Source organism: Chiloscyllium punctatum, chromosome 7 (genome assembly GCF_047496795.1).
Source record: "Chiloscyllium punctatum isolate Juve2018m chromosome 7, sChiPun1.3, whole genome shotgun sequence".
Lineage (NCBI taxonomy): Eukaryota > Metazoa > Chordata > Chondrichthyes > Orectolobiformes > Hemiscylliidae > Chiloscyllium > Chiloscyllium punctatum.
In genome coordinates, this window is record NC_092745.1 from 103,195,854 (window position 1) to 103,220,188 (window position 24,335).

The 24,335-nt window shown below is 42.7% G+C and overlaps 1 protein-coding gene across 1 annotated transcript; it reads left to right on the forward strand.

Moving 5' to 3' along the window:
* The first annotated feature begins 152 nt into the window (after positions 1-152).
* uqcrh (ubiquinol-cytochrome c reductase hinge protein) lies at positions 153-17,529 on the forward strand. Its single transcript, XM_072574475.1, has 4 exons — positions 153-266; positions 9,881-9,910; positions 16,367-16,528; positions 17,268-17,529. The coding sequence occupies exons 1-4, from the start codon at positions 186-188 to the stop codon at positions 17,298-17,300; spliced, it is 306 nt and encodes a 101-aa protein (XP_072430576.1). The 5' UTR covers positions 153-185; the 3' UTR covers positions 17,301-17,529.
* Positions 17,530-24,335: the final 6,806 nt, after the last annotated feature.

Genomic DNA, 24,335 nt, shown 5'->3' on the forward strand with positions numbered 1-24,335 from the left:
TTATTAGCAAAACGAGGTGACCGTCCGGACATGTCGTTTCTAATTTAAACGAATGGACGCCGTGTCTTGGAACTCTCACCCGGAAGTACACAACATCAAACCGTTTCCTGTCTTTGAATACGGTCTATCTGTTTCTACGGAGCATCCGGGTCTTTAGTTGTGACGTTGTTACAAGCTGGCCGCGCATGCGCTGTTCTCTTCCCGGGTGTGAGTGGAAGGTCGCCATGGGCTTGGAGGATGAGGTGGTGTTGGCGGGGGGACCTGAGGTGAGATTGGGGAGAGGGAGCTGGGGGGTAGCAGCGGGAAATAAATGCGGGGCAGGGCGCACCGGTCTGTAAGTTGAGGCCAGGCGGTGAAAGTAGTATGTGGCTGGTGGAAGAGGGGAGTGCCAAGGACAGGCTTGAGCTGGGCCGCTGGGGGTGAGTCCAAGGACAGAGGCGGCTGTATAGTGAGCAAACCCTGGGTTCAAGGAGCGGGGCTGGGGCTGGGGCTGGGGCGGAGTGAACGGAGTTAGCGTTAGTCTGGCTCGTTTTCATTTGATCAGCTCAGTAAATGGTCACGGTGATTGCTGACAGACAGCAATACTGACTGACTTGTGTTGGCAGCATTTTCAACTTTGGTTCCTTGTTCTTGCAGCATTGTCTTTGGTTTTATTCGCTGGGAAGCACAGCGATCCCCCAGCTCGTGGGATAGGTCCCAGGGCCAGTGATTCTAATTATTAAATAATGCCTTTCTTTCAGTTGCGGTCTGCCGCCTTGTGATGCGAGAACGTAGGACAGTACAGCCCAGTACCAACTGTTTATCCTACTATAAGATCAAACCAAACTACATACCCTTCATTGTACTATCTTCCATGTGCCTATTCAAAAGTTGCTTAAATGTCCCTACTGCCACTGCTAGAAGTGCATTCCACGCACCCAATTTCGAAGCTACTTGGATGCTGCCTGAACTGCTGTGCTCTTCCAGCACCACTAATCCAGACTCTGTGTAAAGAATCTACCTCTGACATCTCCCCTAAACCTCCTTCTAATTACCTTAAAATTATGGCCCCTTGTGATAGACATTTCTGCCATGGGGGAATGTCTCTGGCTGCCTCTCAACATCTTGTACACCTTTAATCCTCCTTTGCTCCAATGGGGAAAGCCCTAGCTCCCTCAACCTTTCCTCATGAGACCAGGCAACATCCTGGTAAATCTCCTCTGCACCCTCTCTAAAGCTTTCACATTTTTCCTGTAATGAGGTGACTAGAACTGAACACAGTCTTCCAAGTGTGGTCTAATCAGGGGTCTATAGAGCTGCAGCATAACCTTGTAACTCTTAAACTCAATCCCCCTGCAAAAGAAAACCAACATGCCACACATCTCCTTAACAACTTTATAAGCTTGGGTGGCAACTTTGTGGGATCTATGGGACCCGAAGATCCCTCTGTTTCTCCAAGCTGCCAACAATCCTGCCTTTAACCCTGTATTCTGCGTTAAAATGCGATCTTCCAAAATGAATCGTTCACTATTTTTCAGGTTGAATTCCATCTGCCAGTTATCAGCCCCGTTCTGCATCCTATCAATGTCCTGTTGCAACCTACAACAACCCTCCATGCTATCCACAACTCCACCAATCCTCCTGTCATCACCAAACTCACTAACCCACCCTTCCACTACTTCATCTAAGTTGTTTATAAAAATCATCAAAGAACCGATCCCTGTGGAACTCCACTGTCAAGCTCCAGGCTGAATACTTTCCATCTACCACCATCCTCTGACTTCTTTGGACCATCCAATTCTGTATCCAGGCAGCCAGATTTCTCTGTAACCCATGCTTCCTTTCATTCTGAATAAGCCTACCATGGGGAACCTTATCAAATGCCTTGCTAAAATCCATCTACACCACATCCACTGCTCTACCTTCTTCAGTGTGTTTTGTCACATCCTCAAGGAATTCAGTAAAGTTTGTGAGGCATGACTTACTTTTCTCAAAGCCATGCTGACTATCTCTAATCAAACTCTGGTTTTCCAAGTAATCATGAATCCTGTCTCTCAGAATCCTCTCCAGTACTTTGCCCACCATTGATGTAAGACTGACTGGTCTGTAATTCCCAGGATTATTCCACTTCCTTTTCTTGTACTAGGGAATAATATTTGTCACCCTCCAATCATCTGACACTACTCCAGTAGACCATGAGGACAAAAAGATCATCACCAAAGGCACAGCAATCTCTTCCCTCACTTTCTGTATGAACCTGGGGTATATCCCGTCTGGCCCAGGGGATTTATCCAGCCTTATGTTTTTCAAAATTTTCAGCACATCCTCCTTCCTAATATTGACCTGTTCTAACATATCAGTCTGTTTCACACTGTTCTCTGAAATGTTAAGGTCCCTCTCAGTAGTGATTACTGAAGTATTCATTAAGGAGCTCCCCTACCTCTAACAAGGATTCTGGGTAACCCAAGAGGGCAGGAAAAATTTCTGGCTGTAACAGGCTACTCCTTTTTCTGAGATATTTTCAGTGTTGGAGGAAATTTCCTCTAATTCCAGGAGCAGCAATTACTGTTTTATATGCAGTTGCATTGTTTTGGAACTTTGGAGGAAAAAAGAGTCAAAAACAGACAAAGGCAGCACATGGTGAGGTCAGTGCAGTTGGGGAGAGAGAGAGAACACGCACATGCGAGAGAACACACACTGGTAACTGACACAGCAGTGAACCTGCACAGTTACTACCTTTGCTGTTGCATTCATATATCACTGGACATCGGAGTGCATCTGGGAAAATTAACAAAGTGAAATTCGCAACTGACCTTGGAGGAACCTGTTTGGGAGAAGTCGCAGCACTGAGACCAATAAGTGAATAGTTTTAAGTGTGGCCTTGGGGAATCTGCAGTAACTGCATCAAATGGGTTCATTCTTGATTGTTTTATTGAGAGAGTCTTAAGCCATAAGTATTAAGTTAGCCTGGAGCAGTGTTTTATAGAAGAATAAGATGGTACTATTTTCTGGGTCTGCAGATTGGAAGAAGCTAAAAAGGCCCTTAGTAGAGTGATATGCTCCTCTTAACAGATGTAGGAGTTCAGGGAGAGTTTGTGTTACTGAGGTTTATATCTGCAATAAATGTCATTGGTTGTGAATCCTATCAGATCGAATGGAACAGTTGGAGCAACAGTTAGAGGCAATGACGAATTTACCAGAGCAAGAGCGTGTGATGGATGGCAGTTATAGCAAGGGAGAAAAGTCTCAGATACAGAAACATTGATGAGCTATCATAGCAATGGCTCAGGGATGAACAGGAATGACAGGCTAATGTTCCAGGATACAAATGCTACAGGAAGGACAGAAAGGGAGGCAAGAAAGAAGGGGGAGTGGCCTTTTTGGCAAGGGATAGCATTACAACTCTAGGAAAGGTAAGAGAGGTATCGAAGCTGGCTCTAATGCCAGGAGGGGTACGTTGGGTTCCAAGAGATCGATTCGTGCTGGGGGCTGTCTAGTCTGAGGCACAGACAGACGTTTGTGGCCAGCAGTGAAAATTCAGAATGGTGTGTTGCTTCCCTGGTGCTAGGGTCAAGGATATCTTGGAGAGGGTGCAGAATGTTCACAAGGGGGAAGAGGGGCCAGCAGGAGGTCATTGTACACATTGGAACCAACAACATAGGAAGGGAAAGGGTTGAGATTCTGAGGGAAGAATATGGAGAGTTAGGCAGGAATGTAAAAAGGAGATCCTCTAGCAATAATATCTAGATTACTCCTAGTGCTGTGAGCTAGTGAGGGCACGAATATGAGGATGGAGCTGAGGAGCTGGTGGATGGGAGAAGAATTCGCACTTTTGGATCATTGGAATGTCTTCTGGGGTAGGAGTGACCTGTATAAGAAGGACAGATTGCACCTGAATTGGAAGGGGACTAATGTACTGGCAGGGGGATTTGCGAGAGCTGCTTGGGAGAATTTATACTAGTAAGGTGGGGGGAGGGCGAGGACCCAGGGAGGTGGTGAGGAAAGAAATCAATCCGAGACTGGTCCAGTTGAGAAAAGAAGCGAGCCAAAGAGTCAGGTGAGGGCAAAGCAGAGAACAACATAGGACTGATGAATTCAACTGCATTTATTTCAATGCAAAGGGCCTGACAGGGAAGGCAGATGAACTCAGGGCATGGTTAGGAACATGGGACTGGGGTATCATAGCAATTACAGAATCATGGCTCAGGGATGGACAGGACTGGCAGGTTAATGTTCCCGGATACAAATGCTACAGGAAGGACAGAAAGGGAGGCAAGAGAGGAGGAGGAGTGGTGTTTTTGGTAAGGGATAGCATTACAGTTGTACTGAGGGAGAATATTCCCGGAAATACATCCAGGGAAGTTAGTTGAGTGGAACGGGGAAATAAGAAAAAGATGATCACCTAATTGGGATTGTATTATAGACCCCCTGATAGTCAGCAGGAAATTGAGAAACAAATTTGTAAGGAGATTTCAGTTATCTGTAAGAATAATAGGGTGGTTATGGTAGGGAATGTTAACTTTCCAAACATAGACTGGGACTGTCATAGTGTTAAGGGTTTAGATGGAGAGGAATTTGTTAAACATATACAAGAAACCTTTCTGATTCTAGTAGGTACATCTACTTACTGAGAAGGGAAATAAGGCAGGACAGGTGACTGAGGTGTCAGTGCGGGAACAGTTTAGGGGCCAGTGACTATAATTCTCTGTTACTTTTAAAATAGTTTTGGAAAAAGGATGGGCCAGATCTAAAAGTTGAAGTTCTAAATTGGAGAAAGGACAATTTTGACGGTATTTGGCAAATAGAGTTAAGGAAAATCTGATGGGTTTTTACAAATACATTAAGGACAAAAGGGTAACTAGGGAGAGAAAAGGGCCCCTCAAAGATCAGCAAGGTGGCCTTTGTGTGGAGCTGCAGGAGATGGGGGAGGTACTAAATGAGTATTTTGCATTAGTGCTTACTGTGGCAAAGGACATGGAAGATATAGAACGTAGGGAAATAGATGGTGACATCCTGAAAAATGTCCATATTACAGAGGAGGAAGTGCTGGATGTCTTGAAATGTGTAAAACTCCCAGGACCTGATCAGGTGTACCCTCAGAATCTGTGGGAAGCTAGGGAAGTGATTGCTGGGCCCCTTGCTGAGATATTTGTATTATCGATAGCACAGGTGAGGTGTCAGAAGACTGGAGGTTGGCTAACGTGGTGCCACTGTTTAAGAAAGGTAGTAAGGACAATCCAGGGAACAAGTGAGCCTGACATCTGTGGTGGACAAGTTGTTGGAGGGTATCCTGAGGGACAGGATGTATGTGTATTTGGAAAGGCAAGGACTGATTAGGGATAGTCAACATGGCTTTGTGAGTGGGAAATCATGTCTCACAAAATTCATTGAGTTTTTTGAAGAAGTAGCAAAGAAGATTGATGAAGGCAGAGCGGTAGATGTGATCTATGTGGACTTCAATAAGGTGTTTGACAAGGTTCCCCATGGGAGACTGGTTAGCAAGGTTTGATCTCATGGAATACAGGGAGAACTAGCCATTTGGATACAGAACTGGCTCAAAGGTAGAAGACCGGGTGGTGGAGGAGGGTTGTTTTTCAGACTGGAAGCCTGTGACCAGTGGAGTGCCACAAGGATCGGTGCTGGATCCCCTACTTGTCATCATTTATATAAATTGTTTGGATGTGAGTATAAGAGGTACAGTTAATAGGTTTGCAGATGACATCAAAATTGGAGGTATAGTAGACAGCAAAGAAGGTTACCTCTGATCACAATGGGATCTAGATCGGATGAGCCAGTGGGCTGAGGAGTGGCAGATGGAGTTTTATGTATATAAATGCGATAAATGGAACACAGTTCCCTGGCTTGTCCTTCCTACCTTTCTTAAACAGTTGCATTTTGGGAAAGCAAATCTTAGGAGGACTTCTAAACTTAATGGTAAGGTCCTAGGGAGTGTTGCTGAATAGAGACCTTGAAGTGCAGGTTCATAGCTCCTTGAAAGTCGAGTTACAGGTGGATAGGATAACACAGAAGGTGCTGGAAAAGCGCAGCAGGCCAGACAGCATCTGAGGAGCAGGAGAACCGACATTTCGGGCATAAGCCCTTCTTCAGGAATGAGGCTCATGTGCCAAGTGGGCTGAGCTAAAAGGTGTGGGGGGGCATTTGGGGAGGGGCGCTGGGAATACGATAGGTGGAAGGAAGTGAGGGTGATATGCCGGAGTGGTCAGGAAGAAGATTGCAGGTCAAGAGAGTGGTGCTGGGGTTGGGACTGAGATAAAGTGGGGGGAGGGGAAATGAGGAAGCTGGAGAAATCTGCGTTCATCCCGTGTGATTGGAGGGTTCCTAGGCGGAAGATGAGGCACTCTTCCTCCAGGCGTCGTGCGGCCAGGGTCTGGCAATGGAGGAGGCCAAGGACCTGCATGTCCTTGGCGGAGTGGGAGGGGGAGTTAAAGTGTTCAGCCACGGGGCGGTTGCGTTGGTTGGTGCGGGAGTCCCAGTCCTAACCCCTAGTTTCAACACCGCCCTCTTGACCTGCAATCATCTTCCTGACCTCTCTGCCCCCATCCCCTCTCTGGCCTATCGCCCTCACTCTCCCCTCCTTCCACCTATCGTATTCCCAGCACCCCTCCCCCAAATTCCCCCCCCTCCGCCTTTTATCTCCGCTTGCTTGGCACACCAGCCTCATTCCTGAAGAAGGGCTTACGCCTGAATCGTCAATTCTCCTGCTCTTCGGATGCTGCCTGGCCTGCTGCGCTTTTCCAGCGCCACACTTTTCAACTCTGGTCTCTAGCATCTGCAGTCCTCACTTTCTCCTAACAAAGAAGGTGTTTGGTATGCTTTCCTTTATTATTCAGGAGTTGGAGGTCATATTGTGGCTGTACAGGATATTGGTTACTGGATTAGTGGTGCTGGAAGAGCACAGCAGTTCAGGCAGCATCCAACGAGCAGCGAAATCGGCAGGATATTGGTTAGGCCACTGGTGGAATTTTGCATGCAATTCTGGTCTCCTTCCAATTAGAAATATGTTGTAAAACTTGAAAGGGTTCAGAAAAGATTTACAAGGATGTTGCCAGAGTTGGATGATTTGAGCTGTAAGGAGAAGTTGAATAGGCTAGGGCTGTTTTCCCTGGAGCCTCGGAGGCTGAAGGGTGACCTTATAGAGGTTTATAAAATTGTGAGGAGTATGGATAAAACAAATAGACAAAGTATTTTCCTGGGGGTGGGGTAGTCCAAAACTAGAGGGCATAGGTTTCGGTGAGAGGGGCAAGATATAAGCGAGACCTAAAGGGCAACTTTTCCACGTACAGGGTGGTGTATGTGTGGAATGACCTGCCAGCGGAAGTGGTGGAGTCTAATACAATTGCAAAATTTTCAAGGCATTTGGATGAGTATATGCACAGGAAGGATTTGAAGGATATGGGCCGGGTGCTGGCAAGTGGGACTACACTGGGTTGGGATATGTGGTTGGCGTGGATGAGTTGGACTGAAGGGTCTGTTCCCGTGCTGTACCTCTCTATGACTCTGACTCCACGCGCAAGTTCCCTCCACTATCCATAATCGACCCAACCCTCAGTAAGGCCATTCTCTTGTTCCTCACTTAAATGTAGAACGCCTTAGGGTTTTCCTTAATCCTACCCCTAAAGGGTTTTCCTGCCCTGTTCTAACACTCGTGGCCATTCCTCTATTCCTTTCAGGCTACCTGTATGTCTCTAGGACCTTGTCTGATCTTTGCCTTCTCAACTTTAAACTTGCTTGTTCCTCGTGACTAGATATTCCACATGACTTGTCAGCCAAGGTTCTTGCAACCTATGATAATATTGTCAACCTAAAAAAGAACCATTCCGCCATCTGTAACAAATCATGCCTTTCTAAATTAAAAAGTGGAAGTTAAGAGAGAGCAAATATTTTAAGTCTAATTACTTTTTTTGGAGCTGTTATAATGGTCAGGAAACTAGACATTTATCCAGGTTTTCCATTTTCTCCTGAGGTTCCTCTTTAAAATCCACCCCATTTACCAAGATTTTTATCCCTTAGGTTGTAAATTTGCTTGCTGAGCTGGTGGGTTTGTTCTCAGACATTTCGTCACTGTGCGAGTAAACATCATCACTGAGCCTCCGGTTAAGGGTCGGTGTTCTGTCCTGCTTTGCTTTTTGTGTGTCTTGGTTTATTGTGGTAGGGCTGATCATTTCCAGCTCTGTTTCTGAGGAATTGGTAAACGTGGTCCAAATCTATGTTTGTTAATGGGGTTCTGGTTTGAATGCCAGGCCTGTAGGAATTCCCGTGTGTCTTTGTTTAGCTGTCCCTGGATAAACTGGCAGGAAGCTCGCCACAAGGATACGTGAGCATCAAAAGGCATGACTATCACTGGTATCCATACATACAGACGAAGAGGGATACCAATTCGACTGGGACAAACGAAACAAATACATGTGCAGGAATTCCTAGAGGCCTGGCATTCAAACTGGAACTCCATTAACAAACATATGGATTTGGAACTCTTTTACCAAACTCTCAGAAACAGAGTCAGAAGTGATATCCCCTACTACAACAAACCAAGATACAGAAATAGCACACAGGATAGAACATCAACACTTCACTGGAAGCTCACTGATGTTACCTAGCATGGTGATGAAACATCTGAGAACAAACCTACCAGCTTAGCAATCAAACTTACAACCTGATCCACAGCTACAAAATCTTCTCCCAAATCTCAATTTTTATCTCTCCTGATGTCTCTTTCTGTTTTTGTTCTATTCTGTGACTTAGAAAAGTACCATGTAAATAGAGTTATAGAGATGTACAGCATGGAAACAGACCATTCGGTCCAACCCGTCCATGCTGACCAGATACCCCAACCCAATCTCGTCCCTCCTGCCAGCACCCGGCCCATATCCCTCCAAACCCTTCCTATTCATATACCCATCCAAATGCCTTTTAAATGTTGCAATTGTACCAGCCTCTACCACATCCTCTGGCAGTTCATTCCATACCCCTGCCACCCTCTGTGTAAAAAGGTTGCCCCTTAGGTCTCTTTTACATCTTCCCCCCCCCCCCCCCCCCCTCCCTAAACCTATGCCCTCTGTTCTAGACTCCCCGAACCCAGGTAAAAGACTTTGTCTATTTATCCTATCCATGTCCCTCATAATTTTGTAAACCTCTATAAGGTCACCCCTCAGCCTCCGACGCTCCACGGAAAACAGCCCCAGCCTGTTCAGCCTCTCCCTCTAGCTCAAATCCTCCAACCCTGGCAAAATCCTTGTAAATCTTTTCTGAATCCTTTCAAGTTTCACAACATCTTTCTGATAGGAAGGAGACCAGAATTGCATGCAATATTCCAACAGTGGCCTAACCAATGTCCTGTACAGCCGCAACATGACCTTCTAACTCCTGTACTCAATACTCTGACCAATAAAAGAAAGCATACCAAACGCCACCTTGGTATCCTATCTACCTGCAACTCCACTTTCAAGGAGCTATGAACCTGCACATCAAAGTCTCTTTGTTCAGTAACACTCCCTAGGACCTTACCATTAAGTGTATAAGTCCTGCTAAGATTTGCTTTCTCAAAATGCAGCACCTCACAATTATCTGAATTAAACTCCATCTGCCACTTCTCAGCCCATTGACTCATCTGGTCTAGATCCTGTTGTAATCGGAGGTAACCCTCTTTGCTGTCCACTACACCTCCAATTTTGGTATCATCTGCAAACTTACTAACTATACCTCTTACGCTCGCATCCAAATCATTTATGTAGATGACAAAAAGCAGAGGACCCAGCACCGATCCTTGTGGCACTCCACTGGTTACAGGCCTCCAGTCTGAAAAACAACCTTCTACATAGTTGTAATGTAACTTATAATTCATCAGTTCCTATGTATTACTAATCATGTTGCTTCTCCTTAGGATGAAGAGGAGGAAGAAGAAGAAGTGGTGGTGAGTATGTAAAATAAATTGCTGTAAATTCCAGTTATCTGGAAATTCTCATTTGATTTTTATAGCTTGTACTTAGGATGTAAGGCTCTATTTAATGTCTCAAAGTTTGATGCTGGAAAAGCACAGTAGGTCCGGCAACATGTAAGGAGAAGGAGAGCCGACATTTCAAGTATCAGGAATGTGGGAGGGGGTGGGGAGAAGGGGACTGAGATATAAAATAGGAGAGTGGTGGGGGGAAGGTAGCTGGAAAAGCAATTGGTAGATGCAGGTGGGGAGTGATGGTGATAAGTTGGAGGGGAGGGTAGAGGGGATAGTTAGGAGGGATGATGGGCATGTAGGACAGTTCAAGAGGGTGGTGCTGCGTTGGAGGATCTGGGGAGGGGGTTGGGAGGGGCGATGAGGAAACTGGTGAAGTTATTTCATGCCTATATTTGCCCTAAGAAAATGGTGACTGATTTATTTCTTCAAAAGAGTAGGGGACATGTTTTTAAGGTGAGAAGAGAGAGATTTTTTAAAAAAAGAATGTGGCAGATTTTTTACACAGGATGGTTTGTTTGTGGAATGAATGTCCTGAGGACTACCTGTAGGAAGAATGTTGTGAAACTTGAAAGAGTTCAGAAAGATTCGCAAGGAGGTTGCCAGGGTCTTAAACTTGTTCTTAAAAAGATATCATGTGTATCCAGCAGCTAAGGTTGAAAATTGCCCAGGTGTGTCCTGTCTGAATGAGGCAAGACAGGTCCAACTATGCCTGTTACCACCCAACTGGTCTACTTTCAATCACCTGAAATAACCATTATCCAATAGTACTTAGTCATAGAGATGCACAGCACAGAAATAGACTCTTTGGTCCAACTCGTCCATGCCGATTAGATATCCCAACCCAATCTAGTCCCACCTGCCAGCACCCAGCCTCCAAATCCTTCCTCTGTAGCCCATTCCACACATGCACTACTCTCTGCATGAAAACGTTGCCCCTTAGGTCAATTTTTATCTTTCCCCTCTCACCCTAAACCTATGTCCTCTAGTTCTGGACTCTCCCACCTAAGGGAAAAGACCTTTTGCCTATTTAGCCTATCTCCAAGCCGCTCATAATTTTGTGAACCTCACCCCTCAGCCTCTGATGCTCAAGGGAAAACAGCCCCAGCCTATTCAACCTCTCCCTACAGCTCAAATCCTCTAATCCTGGCAATATCCTTGTAAATCTTTTCCGAGCCCTTTCGATTTTGATAACATCTTTCCGATAGGAAGGAGACCAGAATTGCATGCAGTATTCCAACAGTGGCCTAACTGTGGCCTCCTGTGTAGCCGCAACATGTCTTCCCAACTCCTGTCCTCAATACTCTGACCAATATAGAAAAGCATACCAAACACCACCGTCACTATCCTATCTACCTGTGACTCTATTTTCAAGGAGCAATGAACCTGCACTCCCCAAGGTCTCTTTGTTCAGCAACACTCTCTAGGACCTTACCATTAAGTGTATAGGTCCTGCTAAGATTTGTTTTCCCAAATTGTAGCACCTCGCGTTTATCTAAATTATTAAACCTCAGCTTATTGTTTCATCTGATCAAGATCTCATTGTAATCTAAGGTAACCTTCTTCACTGTCCACGACATCTCCAATTTTGGTGTCACCTGCAAACTTACTAATTATACCTCTTAAGCTCACGTCCAAATCATTTATATAAATGACAATGCAGTGGGCCCAGCACCGATCGTTGTGGCACTCTACTGGTCACAATCTGGAAAACAACCCTCCACCACCACCCTCTGTCTTCTACCTTCAAGCCAGTTCTACATCCAAATGGCTAGTTCTCCCTGTATTCCAGGGAGAATACTAACCAGTCTCCCATGGGGAACCTTGTTGAACGCCTTACTGAAGTACACTTAGATCACATTTACCGCTCTGCTCTTGTCAATCCTCTTTGTTGCTACGTCAAAAACTCAATCTAGTCCCACCTGCCAGTACTCAGCCTCCAAATCCTTCCTCTGCAGCCCATTCCACACCCATTGGGTTGGGATATCTAGTCGGCATGGACGAGTTGGACCAATCAAGTTTGTGAGCCATCATTTCCCACCCACAAAGCCATGTTGACTATCCCTAATCAGTGCTTGCCTTTCCAAATACGCATACGTTCTGTCCCTCAGGATTCCCTCTAATAACTTGTCCACCGTTGACGTCAGGCTCACTGGCCTATAATTCCCTGGCTTATCCTTACTACCTTTCTTAAATAGTGGTACCACATTAGCCAACCTCCAGTCTTCTGGCACCTTATAGTACTTATTCACAACACACTTCTCAGTTTGAGTTCTGTCATGCCCTCTCAGCTGCTGTTTTACACACAGTCCAAACACTGACATGAAGCTGAGCCCCAGTGGTGAGGTGAAAATTATTTTCCTTAACATTAATGCAGCATATGCCAGAGTGAAGGAGACCAAGTAAAACTGTAGTTGTTGGAATCAAGGGTAGAAGAGGGGTCCCAAACATTACTGTAAGAATTTCTCGAGTGTCCTAGGCCAAGACGTCTTTAGCGGCTTGATCAATAACATTCCCTTTACCATAATGCCAGGAATGCGAAACTCATCACCAACATGTTCAGCGCTATTTGGGACTTCTCCAATACAGAAACAAGATCTGGATAACACTCAGACTTAGTCTGAGAGAGTCTTACCATTTCCCCATGACATTGTGGCATCACTAAATTACCACTATTGACTTTCTGATATCCTGTTTCCTGAGCCTTCTGGTTGCTGAGGACCCATCCTCTCACTGAATCCCTTGCAGCCCCTCTAACTCCCTAATTCATCCTGCTACTGACTGACTGACCTGGGCCTGTGCTGATGCCTAACGAAGTGTCTTGGTGATGACCATGTGAGCTTTGCCTCTCGCCAGCTTCTTGCTCCTTGACTCTTCAGCACCCTATTTGCCTTTCTTGAACCTGAAATTCTATTCAGGTTTTGTCTGAAGCTGGCTCTGCAGGCTGCCAAAGTGTTCTGCTGGAGCTAACTGTTTTTTTTCAAATGCTCCCACTAGCATCTGCTCCTTCCTGACGTTTTGCTGTGAGCAAGGATTTGGGAATGAGTGAGAGGCAGGAAGAGCAGCTTCAGGCGATGTGCTGTTGCTGAGCCAGCAGTTATTGCCCATTCTTAATTGCTGTCAGGAAAGTAGGTGTGATCATTTAGTGTAGGAACATTTACACTGCTGTTAGTGAAGGAGTTCAAGCATTTTGAGCTAGCGGCACTGAAGGAATGGTGATATATTTCCAAGTCAGGCTGGTGATTGTCTTGGAGGGGAAATTACAGGTGGTGGTGTTCCTACATGTCTGCTGCCCCTGCCCTTCTAGGGGGTAGTAGTTTAGGATATGGAAGGTGCCTGTCTTAAGGAATCTTGGTGAGTTTCTACAATGCATTTTGTTAATTGTACATTGCTGTTCCAGTGTGTCAGTGGTGGAGGGAGTGTATGTGGATGTATTGTCAATCGAGGTCTGGTTTGACCTGGATGATGCTCCAGCAACACTCTAAGTTGGCAACACTCGTTCAGGCAAGTGGTGAGAATTCCGTCACACTCCTGACTTGTGCTGGACAGGCTCTGGAGTTGGAGGTGAGTTATGTGCTGTAGGATTCTTAACCTCTCACTTGTTCTTGTAACCACAGTGTGTTTGCCTAGTCCAGTTTGTTTTTTGGTCAGTGGTAACCCTCAGCATGTTAATAACAGGGGGATTCAATTATGGCAATGCCACTGCATACGATGGTTGTATTCTCTCTTGTTGGAGATGTTTGTTGCCTGGCACTCATGTAGCTTGAAGTTACTTACCACTCGTCAGCCCGTATGTGGACATTGTCTGGGTCTTACTGCATTGACCTTGGGCTGCTTCAGTATCTAAGGAATCATGAGTGGTGCTGGACATTGTGCAGTCATCAATGAACATCCCGTTTCTGACCTTTATGGGAGGAAAGTTATGAATGAAGTAACTGATGATGTTGGGTCTAGGACAACACATTGAGGAACTCCTGCAGAGTTGTCCTGGAGCTGAGTTGACGCTCACTTTACTGATCGGCTGATGGGGCAGTCATTGACTACATTGGATTTGACCTGCTTTTTATGGGATAGCACTTATTTGGCCAATTTTCCACATTACCGGGTCGATTCCATTCTTGTAATTGTATTGGAAGAATTTGGCTAGGAATGAGCAAGTTTTGCAGCTCATCTGCAATAATAATGAATATTGCCTGGACCCATTTCCTTTATAATACACAGAACCTTCAACTGTTTCTTGATATGTGGAGTCCTCATTGGCTGAAGACTGGCATCTGTGATATCTGGAAACTACGCAGCATGATGAAATTAATCATCAGTTCTGCATGTCTGGCAGGAGATGGTTGCAATTGTTTGTCTTTTTTACAGTAATGTGCTAGGCTTCCCATATTACTCAGGCTGAGCATGTTTGTGGAGACTCCTCCTCCTCCAGTTAGTCATTTAATTGTCCATCATTGTTCATGACTGGCAGGACTGCAGAGTTTGCATCTGATCTACTGACTCTGGAATCGCTTAGCTCTGCATCACTTGCTGCTTATGCTGTTTGGTATGCGCATAGTCCTGTGTGGCTTCACCACGTTATCACCTCATGTTTAAATATGCCTGGTACTGTTTCTTGATTTTTGATTAAATCAGATTCCCAGGTTTGATGGTAGTGATAGTGATATACTGGATCGTGAGTTTGTAGCTTGTGGCTGAGTGCAGCTCCACTGCTGCTGATGGCCCACAGCACCTCTCATGCGTGCCTGGTCTTGAGTTGCTAGATCTATTTGAAATCTATTCCATTTAGCATGGTGGTGGTGCCACACAACATGGGATATATACTTAATGTGAAGGCTGGACTAGTCTCTGCAAGGACAGTAGTTACTCCTTATACTACTGTCATGGACAAATGCATCTATGATAGGCAGATTGGTAAAGATGTGGTCAAGTATGTATTTTAGCTCATATTTCACCCTGATATCATGAGACCACAGTGGGCCAGAAGTCAATGAGTATTCTCAGGGCAGCTCCCTCCTGACTGAATTCAACTGTGTTACTGCCTCTGCTGAGTCTTTGTCTCAAAGAACACCATGACTTATTTGGCCTTGAATATCAAAAGGTTTGCACGGGGCTACCAGATTTTTGAAATGCAACTGTGGGAATAAATAACTGTGGCAGCCCTTGAACCTCTACTCAACTGAAGTGAAGAGCAGTGGGAATATGGGCAGTATACAGCAACATGAAATGAAGTTAATATTATTGTATGCATATAATGTATATGTAATATAATACACTAAATTGCATGGAGGTATATTGTGTGTGTACCTACACCATGTGGACTGTAGCTATTTGAAAAGTAGCTCACTACCCCCACCTTGAAGGCATTGGATGACCAATAAATGCTAGCCTTGCCAGTGGTCTTCAAATTGAATCAAATTAGCTTTATTGTCAAGAATAATTTTTTAATTAATTGTGTAACACAGTTGACATCATCTGTGCGACTTTTACAAACTTGCCTGCATACTGTGTCCATTATTTATTTCCTTTTCTTTTAATTCCTTGTTTCTTTTCATCATAAAGACACTTAGATTGCTTCCTGTTGTTACATATTTCTATGATTGAGCCAAAGCAACAAGAAGACTTAGTGGGGCTTAAATAGTTTCCCATTAACAATAGTTATCCATTTGAAAGAGAAATATACAGATTTGTTCTGACATTGCAATCAGATTGCAATGAGTTAACAAACTGGTTTTATTACCATAATACTCTTTCACCACCCTTTCCGTCTTAACTCCCATTAAGATCCTGTTACTTATCCCATACAGCAAATGAGCATTGAATCCCCAGACCTTTACTGTTGGTGTTTTTAACTTCATTTTGACAGAGCTGCATGAGTCAAGTGACTAATTTCCAGTTTTTGTTACCTCTTCTGCTTTGGCTATTGGGTTAAAATTGTATTTTTGCCTGTTAAAGTAGTTCAAACAAAAACATGAAGCTACATTCTGATTATCTGTATGGCTCTTACATTGAGGAAACATTTAAACTTTGAGGAGATGAAGTTAGCATATCCATAATCAGTGCAAACTACCATCTCAAATATATAGCTAACACTGCTGGTGTTGCATCCCATATCCTCCAATTTTTAATTCCTGTGTGGGAATTAACAACTTGGGGTTATGAAACCTGTCCCTATCCTTGATGCTCTACTTTGGCATTCTTTACTTTTAAGAACCTCCTAACACGCGATGTTAGCCTTTCAGAGATCTAGTCAAATAAATTTGAGAATTAAATCTAATTTGGTAACCCTGAATGTCAACTTCTTGAAAACAATTTAGATTGTGGGCAAATGCCTAATTTAGTATTAAACACATTTACAAAAATGAAGGTACTTTTAGAATGTTTTAAACAAATCAAATAAATTCTGTTATGCCTGTACAGGATCCCATAATAGCAATTAGAGAGCGGTGTGAGAAGATCGAAAAGTGTGTAAAGCTGCAAGAAATATTCGATGCCTGTACAGAGCGAGTAAATTCTAGATCGCAAACAGAAGAAACCTGTACTGAGGAACTGTTTGACTTTTTGCATGCCAGGGACCATTGTGTAAGTTCTTTGCTTCGAAATACATTTCCAAATTATTACTTTAATCTTTCGGGAGGACTTTTAATTGTCCTTGTTTTGGGTGTTCATTCTCATATTTTGTTTTATAAACTGTTCTGGTGGTACACAGTTCTGTTGTACTGACATAGTTCTGTGCAGTTTTTTGACTCTGATACTGAAATCTATCTTGAGTATTTGTTGGAGGTTACATGAAAAATATTTAACTTTTTAAATTGATATTACTTGAAGTGCCTGATTTTCTTTAATCACATTAAAGAAGCATTAAATAAATGCTTTTAATTTATGTAACCAGAATTAATCATTGGGAAGTAAGGCATCAGTATAAATCTTCAAGAATTTTGATAGAAATTTTAAACATTTTATTTCTAGAATTGCTGAATGATATGGTAGAGAAAGAGAGCACTTGGACCATTTGTGCCTCTTATGACTTTGTAAGAGCTCTCCAGTTAGTCTCAATTCCCATCCTTGCCTCAACAAGATTTGCTGTAGTTTTTAAAATCATTTTTCTGTAGTTTTTTTAAAGATAAATGAAAATTATGCTAATTTGTCTATATGTGGCGCCTCTAGCAATTGGAAAGCAACAAATCCATTTTGTTTTGATGCACTTCAGTTAGAAATTTCCTTCCAGTTCAATTAAAAGAAATTGATGTACAACTGTTCCCATTCTGCTCTGTCTCATTCAGTCTGCATACTCAAGAATGAAACTTTTTTTTTGTTCCAGGTGGCTGCAGATATCTTGAGTAAGTTAAAGTGAAGTCCAGTGCCCAAGGAACTCCCAATGTTTCAGGATTCAAAATGTTTGTGGAATTTGGTTATTCATTGAGTAATAACTTTGTGAGAAATGAATCCTTTTATCCATTGTACAATGATTCAGGCATTGCCTTTGTCAAAGGTTTACTGTATTTGTGATTGAATTTGAAGCCAGACATTGTTTAGTTATTCTTGGCATTATAAATAAATTTATTGAGCCAAAACTTGGATAATGTTGTCTTTCTCCTTTATTAATTTTGTTTAGACTTCTAGTTTAGAATTGAAACAGATACCCCTGTACTGAAGTGATAGGTGTAACTTTTCTACAAATAGTTTCTTTTAATCCTCTCCCACTTATAGTGCTGTCTCAACTAAACCATTTATATTGCTGACAATACCTTAACTCCATTTACCTGCTTTAGTCCCATGTCAACTGTTTTAACTTTAGATAAGGAAAATGGTTTAGCAAGCTGAACCATTTTCTTCACCTGAAATTTAACAAGACAAGCAAATGAAGATAAAATACAGATTAGTCAAAAAAACTCTTTCAAATGATGGATTGACAGGGGTTGAACAACTGCCTCTTCTGCTTAATTCTGCAATATGCTTTTGTACCACTGGTGCTGCAACAGTTGTCACTTGGTATTCATTCCCATTTGTTCTCTAGGAATTAGTAACTTAATCGAATGTACCATTGAGGAACAGGTGTAGATTGTTCTACTCCTCAAGACTGCACCACCATTAGATAAGATCATGGTTGGTCTTCATCCTTAGCTACAGCTTCCTTCACTACTTCCGTATACTTTGATTGTTGTTAGTATCCAAAGATCAATTTATCTCTACTACCAATTTGTTTGTTGTAATTCAGGAGTAAGTCATTCAGCCCTTCACCATTTGGTAAGGTCATTGCTGATCTGATTTTGGCCTCATTGCTTATATTAAAATACAAAAGGAATGGCGGTTCTTTATAGTTTAATGAATCTTTGAATTTTTTTAAAACCTCTTTTAGTTTAGAAATTTCTCCTCACTTCAGTCTTAATGACTAACCCTTGTGTGTACATAATATTCTATTATCTTATGCAGTTGGTAGTGTTCATGTTTTGCCTTAAATGTGCTTTGCATCTTTTAAAGAGTGGCTCAGTGGTTAGCATTGCTACCTCAGTGTCAGGAACCGGATTTGGTTCCAGCCTCGAACAACTGTATGGAGTTTGCACATTCTGTCCGGTTTCCTCCGGATGCTATGGTTTTCTCCCACAATCCAAAGATATGCGGGTTAGGTGGATTGGCCATGCTAAATTGCCCATAGTGTCCAGGACTAACAGAGGCGATTGAATCAGTTAGGCTAATATTTACTGGAGTTCAGAAGAATGACCCTAGGGAGAGGGGAGTCTCCTAGAAGGCTATAAAATTATAACAGGATTAAACAGGGTAAACGCAAGAAGGATGTTCCCAATGGGCAGGTGAGTCCAGAAACAGATGTGATAGTCTAAGGATGCAGGATAAACCATCTAGGACTGAGATGAGGATTTTTAACCCAGAGAGTGGTGAATCTATGGAACTTGCTACCACAGAAAGCAGTCAAGATCAAACATGATTTCAAGGAGTTGGATATAGCACTTGGGGCTAAAGGATCAAAGAGCATGATGGAAATGTGGGAACAGGTTATTGAGTTGGATGATTGGTCGTGATCATAATGAACAGCAGAGCAGAATTGAAGGGCCAAATGACCACCTGTTCTTATTTTGTGTTTCAGTGAGGAATAAATCCTCATCATTTTGTAACAGCAGGGATTCTCACTCCAACCTATTGCCACAATTGACTCACCTGTACATTTGGTACAAAACTCATCAGTCTTAAACACTTCCTTTTGCCTACTTATGGAAAAATGTGGGAAGTGATTTGTTTTTATATTGTTGCATTAGAAGAAGAGATTGGATTAAAAATAAAAATGATTTACTATTCAGCATTTGCTAAACTTGGAGTGTTCTGGTACAGCGGTAGTGTCCCTGCCTTTGAACCAAAAGCTTTTAGATCTAATTCTAATTGAAGCCAAGGTATGTTCATAACCAAGCAAAACTGGTTAAGTATCAACTTGTAAATTCTTCCAATGTATGCCAATGGTTGGCAGTAAGACTCCCTCGAACCCAGCACCGCCTTCCTAACCTGCAATCTTCTTCCTGACCTCTCCGTCTCCGCCTCCGCCCCCACCCCACTCCAGCCTATCACCCTCACCTTGACCTCCTTCCACCTATCGCATTCCCAATGCTCCTCCCTACCTTTTATCTTAGCCTGCTAGACACACTTTCCTCATTCCTGAAGAAGGGCTGATGCCCGAAACGTCGATTCTCCTGTTCCTTGGATGCTGCCTGACCTGCTGTGCTTTTCCAGCAACACGTTTTCAGCTCTGATCTCCAGCATCTGCAGTCCTCACTTTCTCCAGTAAGAACAGGTCAGCCTTTTGAAGGAATTGGAACACCTACCATGATTATCCACAATTGCAACCTACAACTTGGGTGTAAAAGTGTATGTAGCCACAGCAACTCTGATTTTTTTTCAGGGGCTGATTGGCTTGGTTAGCTGCATGGCTGGTGTGGATCAGATTGGTGTCAACAGATTCCCTGTCTGAACTGTCATTGGGTAGAGGTAACCAGAAACATGTTGGGCCTCTTGGCTCTGGATATGTGCAAAACATTGTGTCACTCTGATACAACAAAAATGGATCTGACTCTTCAGCATGCACAATATGTGTACAGGAACCAGCAGTACATGAAACTATTTTGTACTCTGGCCTTTACTTTGGCTCATGCATGTATCAATGCATACTAACAAAGGGCTAGTGATATGGATGCCCTCCTTCCAGGAATATTTGTCAACCAGCACAGCCCAATCCAATTACATTTTGGCTATTGAATCAGCTATACTCAATTGAGTTATCCCTGGGCATTCATCTTCCATTCAGTACCCCATTCTAGAAAACCTGACCCTGTGCTTCTAACCATTAGGTTTTTGGGAAAGTCAGTTGAAAAGCAGAAAAATACTTTTCCAGTATTAGATAGCATTGTACTGTATTTTATTAGAATTTGCTGTTTTGCTTCTTAGTCAAAGGGTTATAGACAAGTTCTGTTCTGACACTTCGACACAGTGATGCTGAAGCTTCAGTGTGATAATAAGAGGCTGCTATATTATCAGATGCCACATTTGAGATGAGATGTCAAATTGAGTTCCTCTTTGTCCTGGCTGATGGATTCTTCCATAGTACTTCACAAAAAAGCAATAATATTTTCCCTGGTAACAAGGGCAATTTTTACTTCTCAACCAACATTACTAAAGATTACCCGGGCATGAATCACAACACTGTTTACAGGACTTTGCAGTATGCAAATTGGCTGCATCATTTTCCATTCATTTTGACTGTAAAGTGCAATGTGAAATTGTGAAATGTGCCATTTCACTAATATTTCTTCAGACAATATCTGACATCTAGAGTGTTGATAGAGATTTATACATGTGCATACTCAACAGATGTGTAAACAGAGTATACAGATATTCAGAACATTTTAGTGACATTTATTGACGTTAGAAAATACATATTTTAGGGTAGACAAGATTGAAACAATTACAAAAAGACCCTAAGGTTTTGCCCAATTACCACCTTCTCAAGGGCAGTTAGAAAGTGGAAGATGTAGGAGATGCCAAATTTGGAACAAGCCAGAATTTTTTGAAAGTTGATCCTGCTCGGAAAACTACAGAGATAGGAAGGCACAAGGCCATGAACAGACTTAAGCAAATGGATGAGAATTTTAAAACTTAACTGTTACTGTACCTGAAGCCAATGGAGGCTAGTGAACTCAGGGGATGGAGTTTGAATGGGATCTGGTGCCATTAGAAATTAGCTAAAAGATAGGAAACAGAGGATAGGTAAGAGTAGAACTTTTTAGACTGGAGATATGTTGAAGGTGGTGTTCCCCGGGGATCAGTGTTGGGACCCTTGCTTTTTCTGATTTATATAAATGATTTGGGAGTGGGTGTTGAGGGCAAAATCTCTAAAATGGAGATGATACCAAACTAGGGAGAATAGTGAATTGTAAGGATGACGTTGACTGACATCAGAAAGATATTGACAAGTTGGCCAAATGGGTAGACAACTTGGCAAATGGATTTCAGTGCAGAAAAATGTAAGGTAATGCATTTTGGTAGAAGAAACACAGGCGAAGAGGGTCAATGGTACAACTTTGAGGGGAGTACAGGAGCAGAGAGACCTCAGGGTTCATGTGCATGGTTCTCTGAAGGTGGCCAGGCAAATTGAAATATAAATAGTAGCATAGAGAATAAAAGCATGGAAGTGATGCTATCCTTCATAATTGTGTTCAGTTCTAGGCACTTATTTAAGGAAGGACGTTAAAGCCTTAGAGACAGTGCAAAGGACATTTATTAGACTAATATCTGAAATGAGGGAATTTTAGATACAAATAATAGTGGAGAAATTGGGCTTACTGTTGTTGGAGCTGAGAAGATTAACAGATTACCTTATTGGGGCATATAAATTATGAACAGTTTTGACATGGCAAAGAAGGATATTTACTTAATTGGTATTTTAGTAATTAAGGGGTCATAATTTCAAGATTGTCAGCAAGAGAACTGAGCTGAGATAAGGAAAAACATCTATACTTAGAGTTAGAATTTTGAATGCGCTGCCTGGGAAAGCTGGATATATTAGATTAGATTACTTACAATGTGGAAACAGGCCCTTCGGCCCAACAAGTCCACTTCGACCCTCCGAAGAGCAACCCACCCAGACCCATTCCCCTACATTTACCCCTTCACCTAACACTATGGGCAATTTAGCATGGCCAATTCATCTAACCTGCATATTTTTGGACTGTGGGAGGAAACCAGAGTACCCGGAGTAAACCCACGCAGACACAGGGAGAATGTGCAAACTCCACACAGACAGTCGCCTGAGGTGGGAATTGAACCAGGGTCTCTGGCACTGTGAGGTAGCAGTGCTAACCACTGTGCCAGTGTGACATTTGAAAGTGATGAAGTTAGAGGGCTACAGAGATAAGGCTGGAGAATGGAGGTAGCTAGATAGCTCTTTCAGAAGCCAATATAAATACAATGGGTCAAATTTGCTCCAGTTCTGTAAAATTCTATGATTTTATGATTCTATTCAAGATACAGGTAATATGGGAGTGGGATGAGCTGAAGTTAGCACAGAAGCAGGTCAGTGCAAGATTTGGATGAGTTAAATGATTGGGCAAATGCATAGCAGATGAAATATAACGTGGACAAATGTGAAGTTATCCGCTTTGGTGGCAAAAACAAGGTATTGTTTGCGAATAGATTGGGAAAAGAGAGGTGCAATGAGACCTGGCTATCGTTGAACACCAATTGCTGAAAGTAATTATACAGATGCAACAAGCAATGAAGAAGGCAAAAAGTATGTTAGCATTCATGGCAAGAGGATTTGAGTATGGGAGTAGGGATAAGTTGCTGCAATTGGTCAGGGCCTTTGTGAGACCACGCTTGGAATACTGTGTACATTTTTAGTCTCCCTTAACTGAGGAAGGCAGTTCTGGCTATAAAGAGAGTTCATCAAAGGTTTACCAGACAGATTCCTGGGATAGTAGGCATGATTAATGAAGAGAGATTGTATTGATTAGGACTATATTCAATGAGGAGTTCAAAAGAATGAGGGGAGATCTTGTAGAAACCTATAAAATTCTGATAGGACTATACAGCGTAAATGCGGGAAGGATGTTTCCAAGAACGAGGGGAATGTGGTATGCCATTTAGGACTCAGATGAGAAGAAATTTCTTTACCCAGAGAATGGTGAGCCTGGGGAATTCTCTGCCAAGCAGTCAAAACATTGAATGTTGTTAAGAAAGAAATAGATTCAGTTCTTAGAGCCAAAGGGATCAAAAGGCAGGGGCAAAAGCAGGAAAGGCATACTGAGTAGATGATCAGTTATATTCATGGCAGAGCAGGCCTGAAGAACTTAGTGGCCAACTCCTGTTCCTATTTTCTATGTTTATGTTAAGGACTGGAATTGTCAAGTCTGGAGGTTACAAAAGTAAAGTCAAATAGAGAGTCAAATGAATTGAGGTTGGAGGCAATGTCTTAGTCTTTTGTAAATTTTATTTGAAGGAAATTTCTGTTTATCAAAGGATAATGTAGAAGGAGCAATACAAAGGAAGGTTGTGAGACAGGTTACAAAGCTGGGTGTTGGCGTACATGTACAGGGTGGTCCACATATTTGCTTTTCCTTTCCAGAAATGATGACTGACTTGCTGTTCATCACATGCCTTAATTTTTCATATTTCTAACTGCACTTGTTATTACAATAATTCTAAAAGTTTATAAGAAGACCAGCAAAATAAGGCAGGATGGATGCTGGATATTAAAAAAAAACACTGGGAAATGCTCTCCAAATCACTCTGACTTGAAATATTAATTCTGTTCCTCTCTCCACAGACACTGCCAGACTTGCTGCGTTTCTCCAGCACTTTGATTTTATTTTGAGTTTCCAGCACCCACAGCATTTTGAATAAAAACTGAAAGAACTGCGGATGCTCTAAGTCAAAAACAAAAACAGAAATTGCTGGAAAAGCTCAGCAGGTTTGGCAGCATCTGTGGAGAGAAATCTGAGCTAACTTTTCGGATCAAGTGACCCTTCCTCAGAACTGATGGTCGCTGGGAAAATGTCAGTTTATTTTCCTTGCTACCACCAGTTCTGAAGAAGGGTTACTCGACCCGAAACGTTAACTCAGGTTTCTTTTCATAGAGGCTGTCAGACCTGCTGAGCTTTTCCAGCAATTTCTGTTTTCATTCTCTGGTATTTTGCTTTATTTATATATATAAAAAAAACAATTGAATATGTAGGCCGGACTGGGGAAGGACTGTAGAATGTCTTTGCATTCTGAAGGATTCTGAACTTTATTTACTACACACTAGTCTGGGATCCTAGATCACCAGATGAGTGACAATACCACTTCACCACCATCTACCAAATGGAAGAGGCGGAACGTTTGTGGCGCG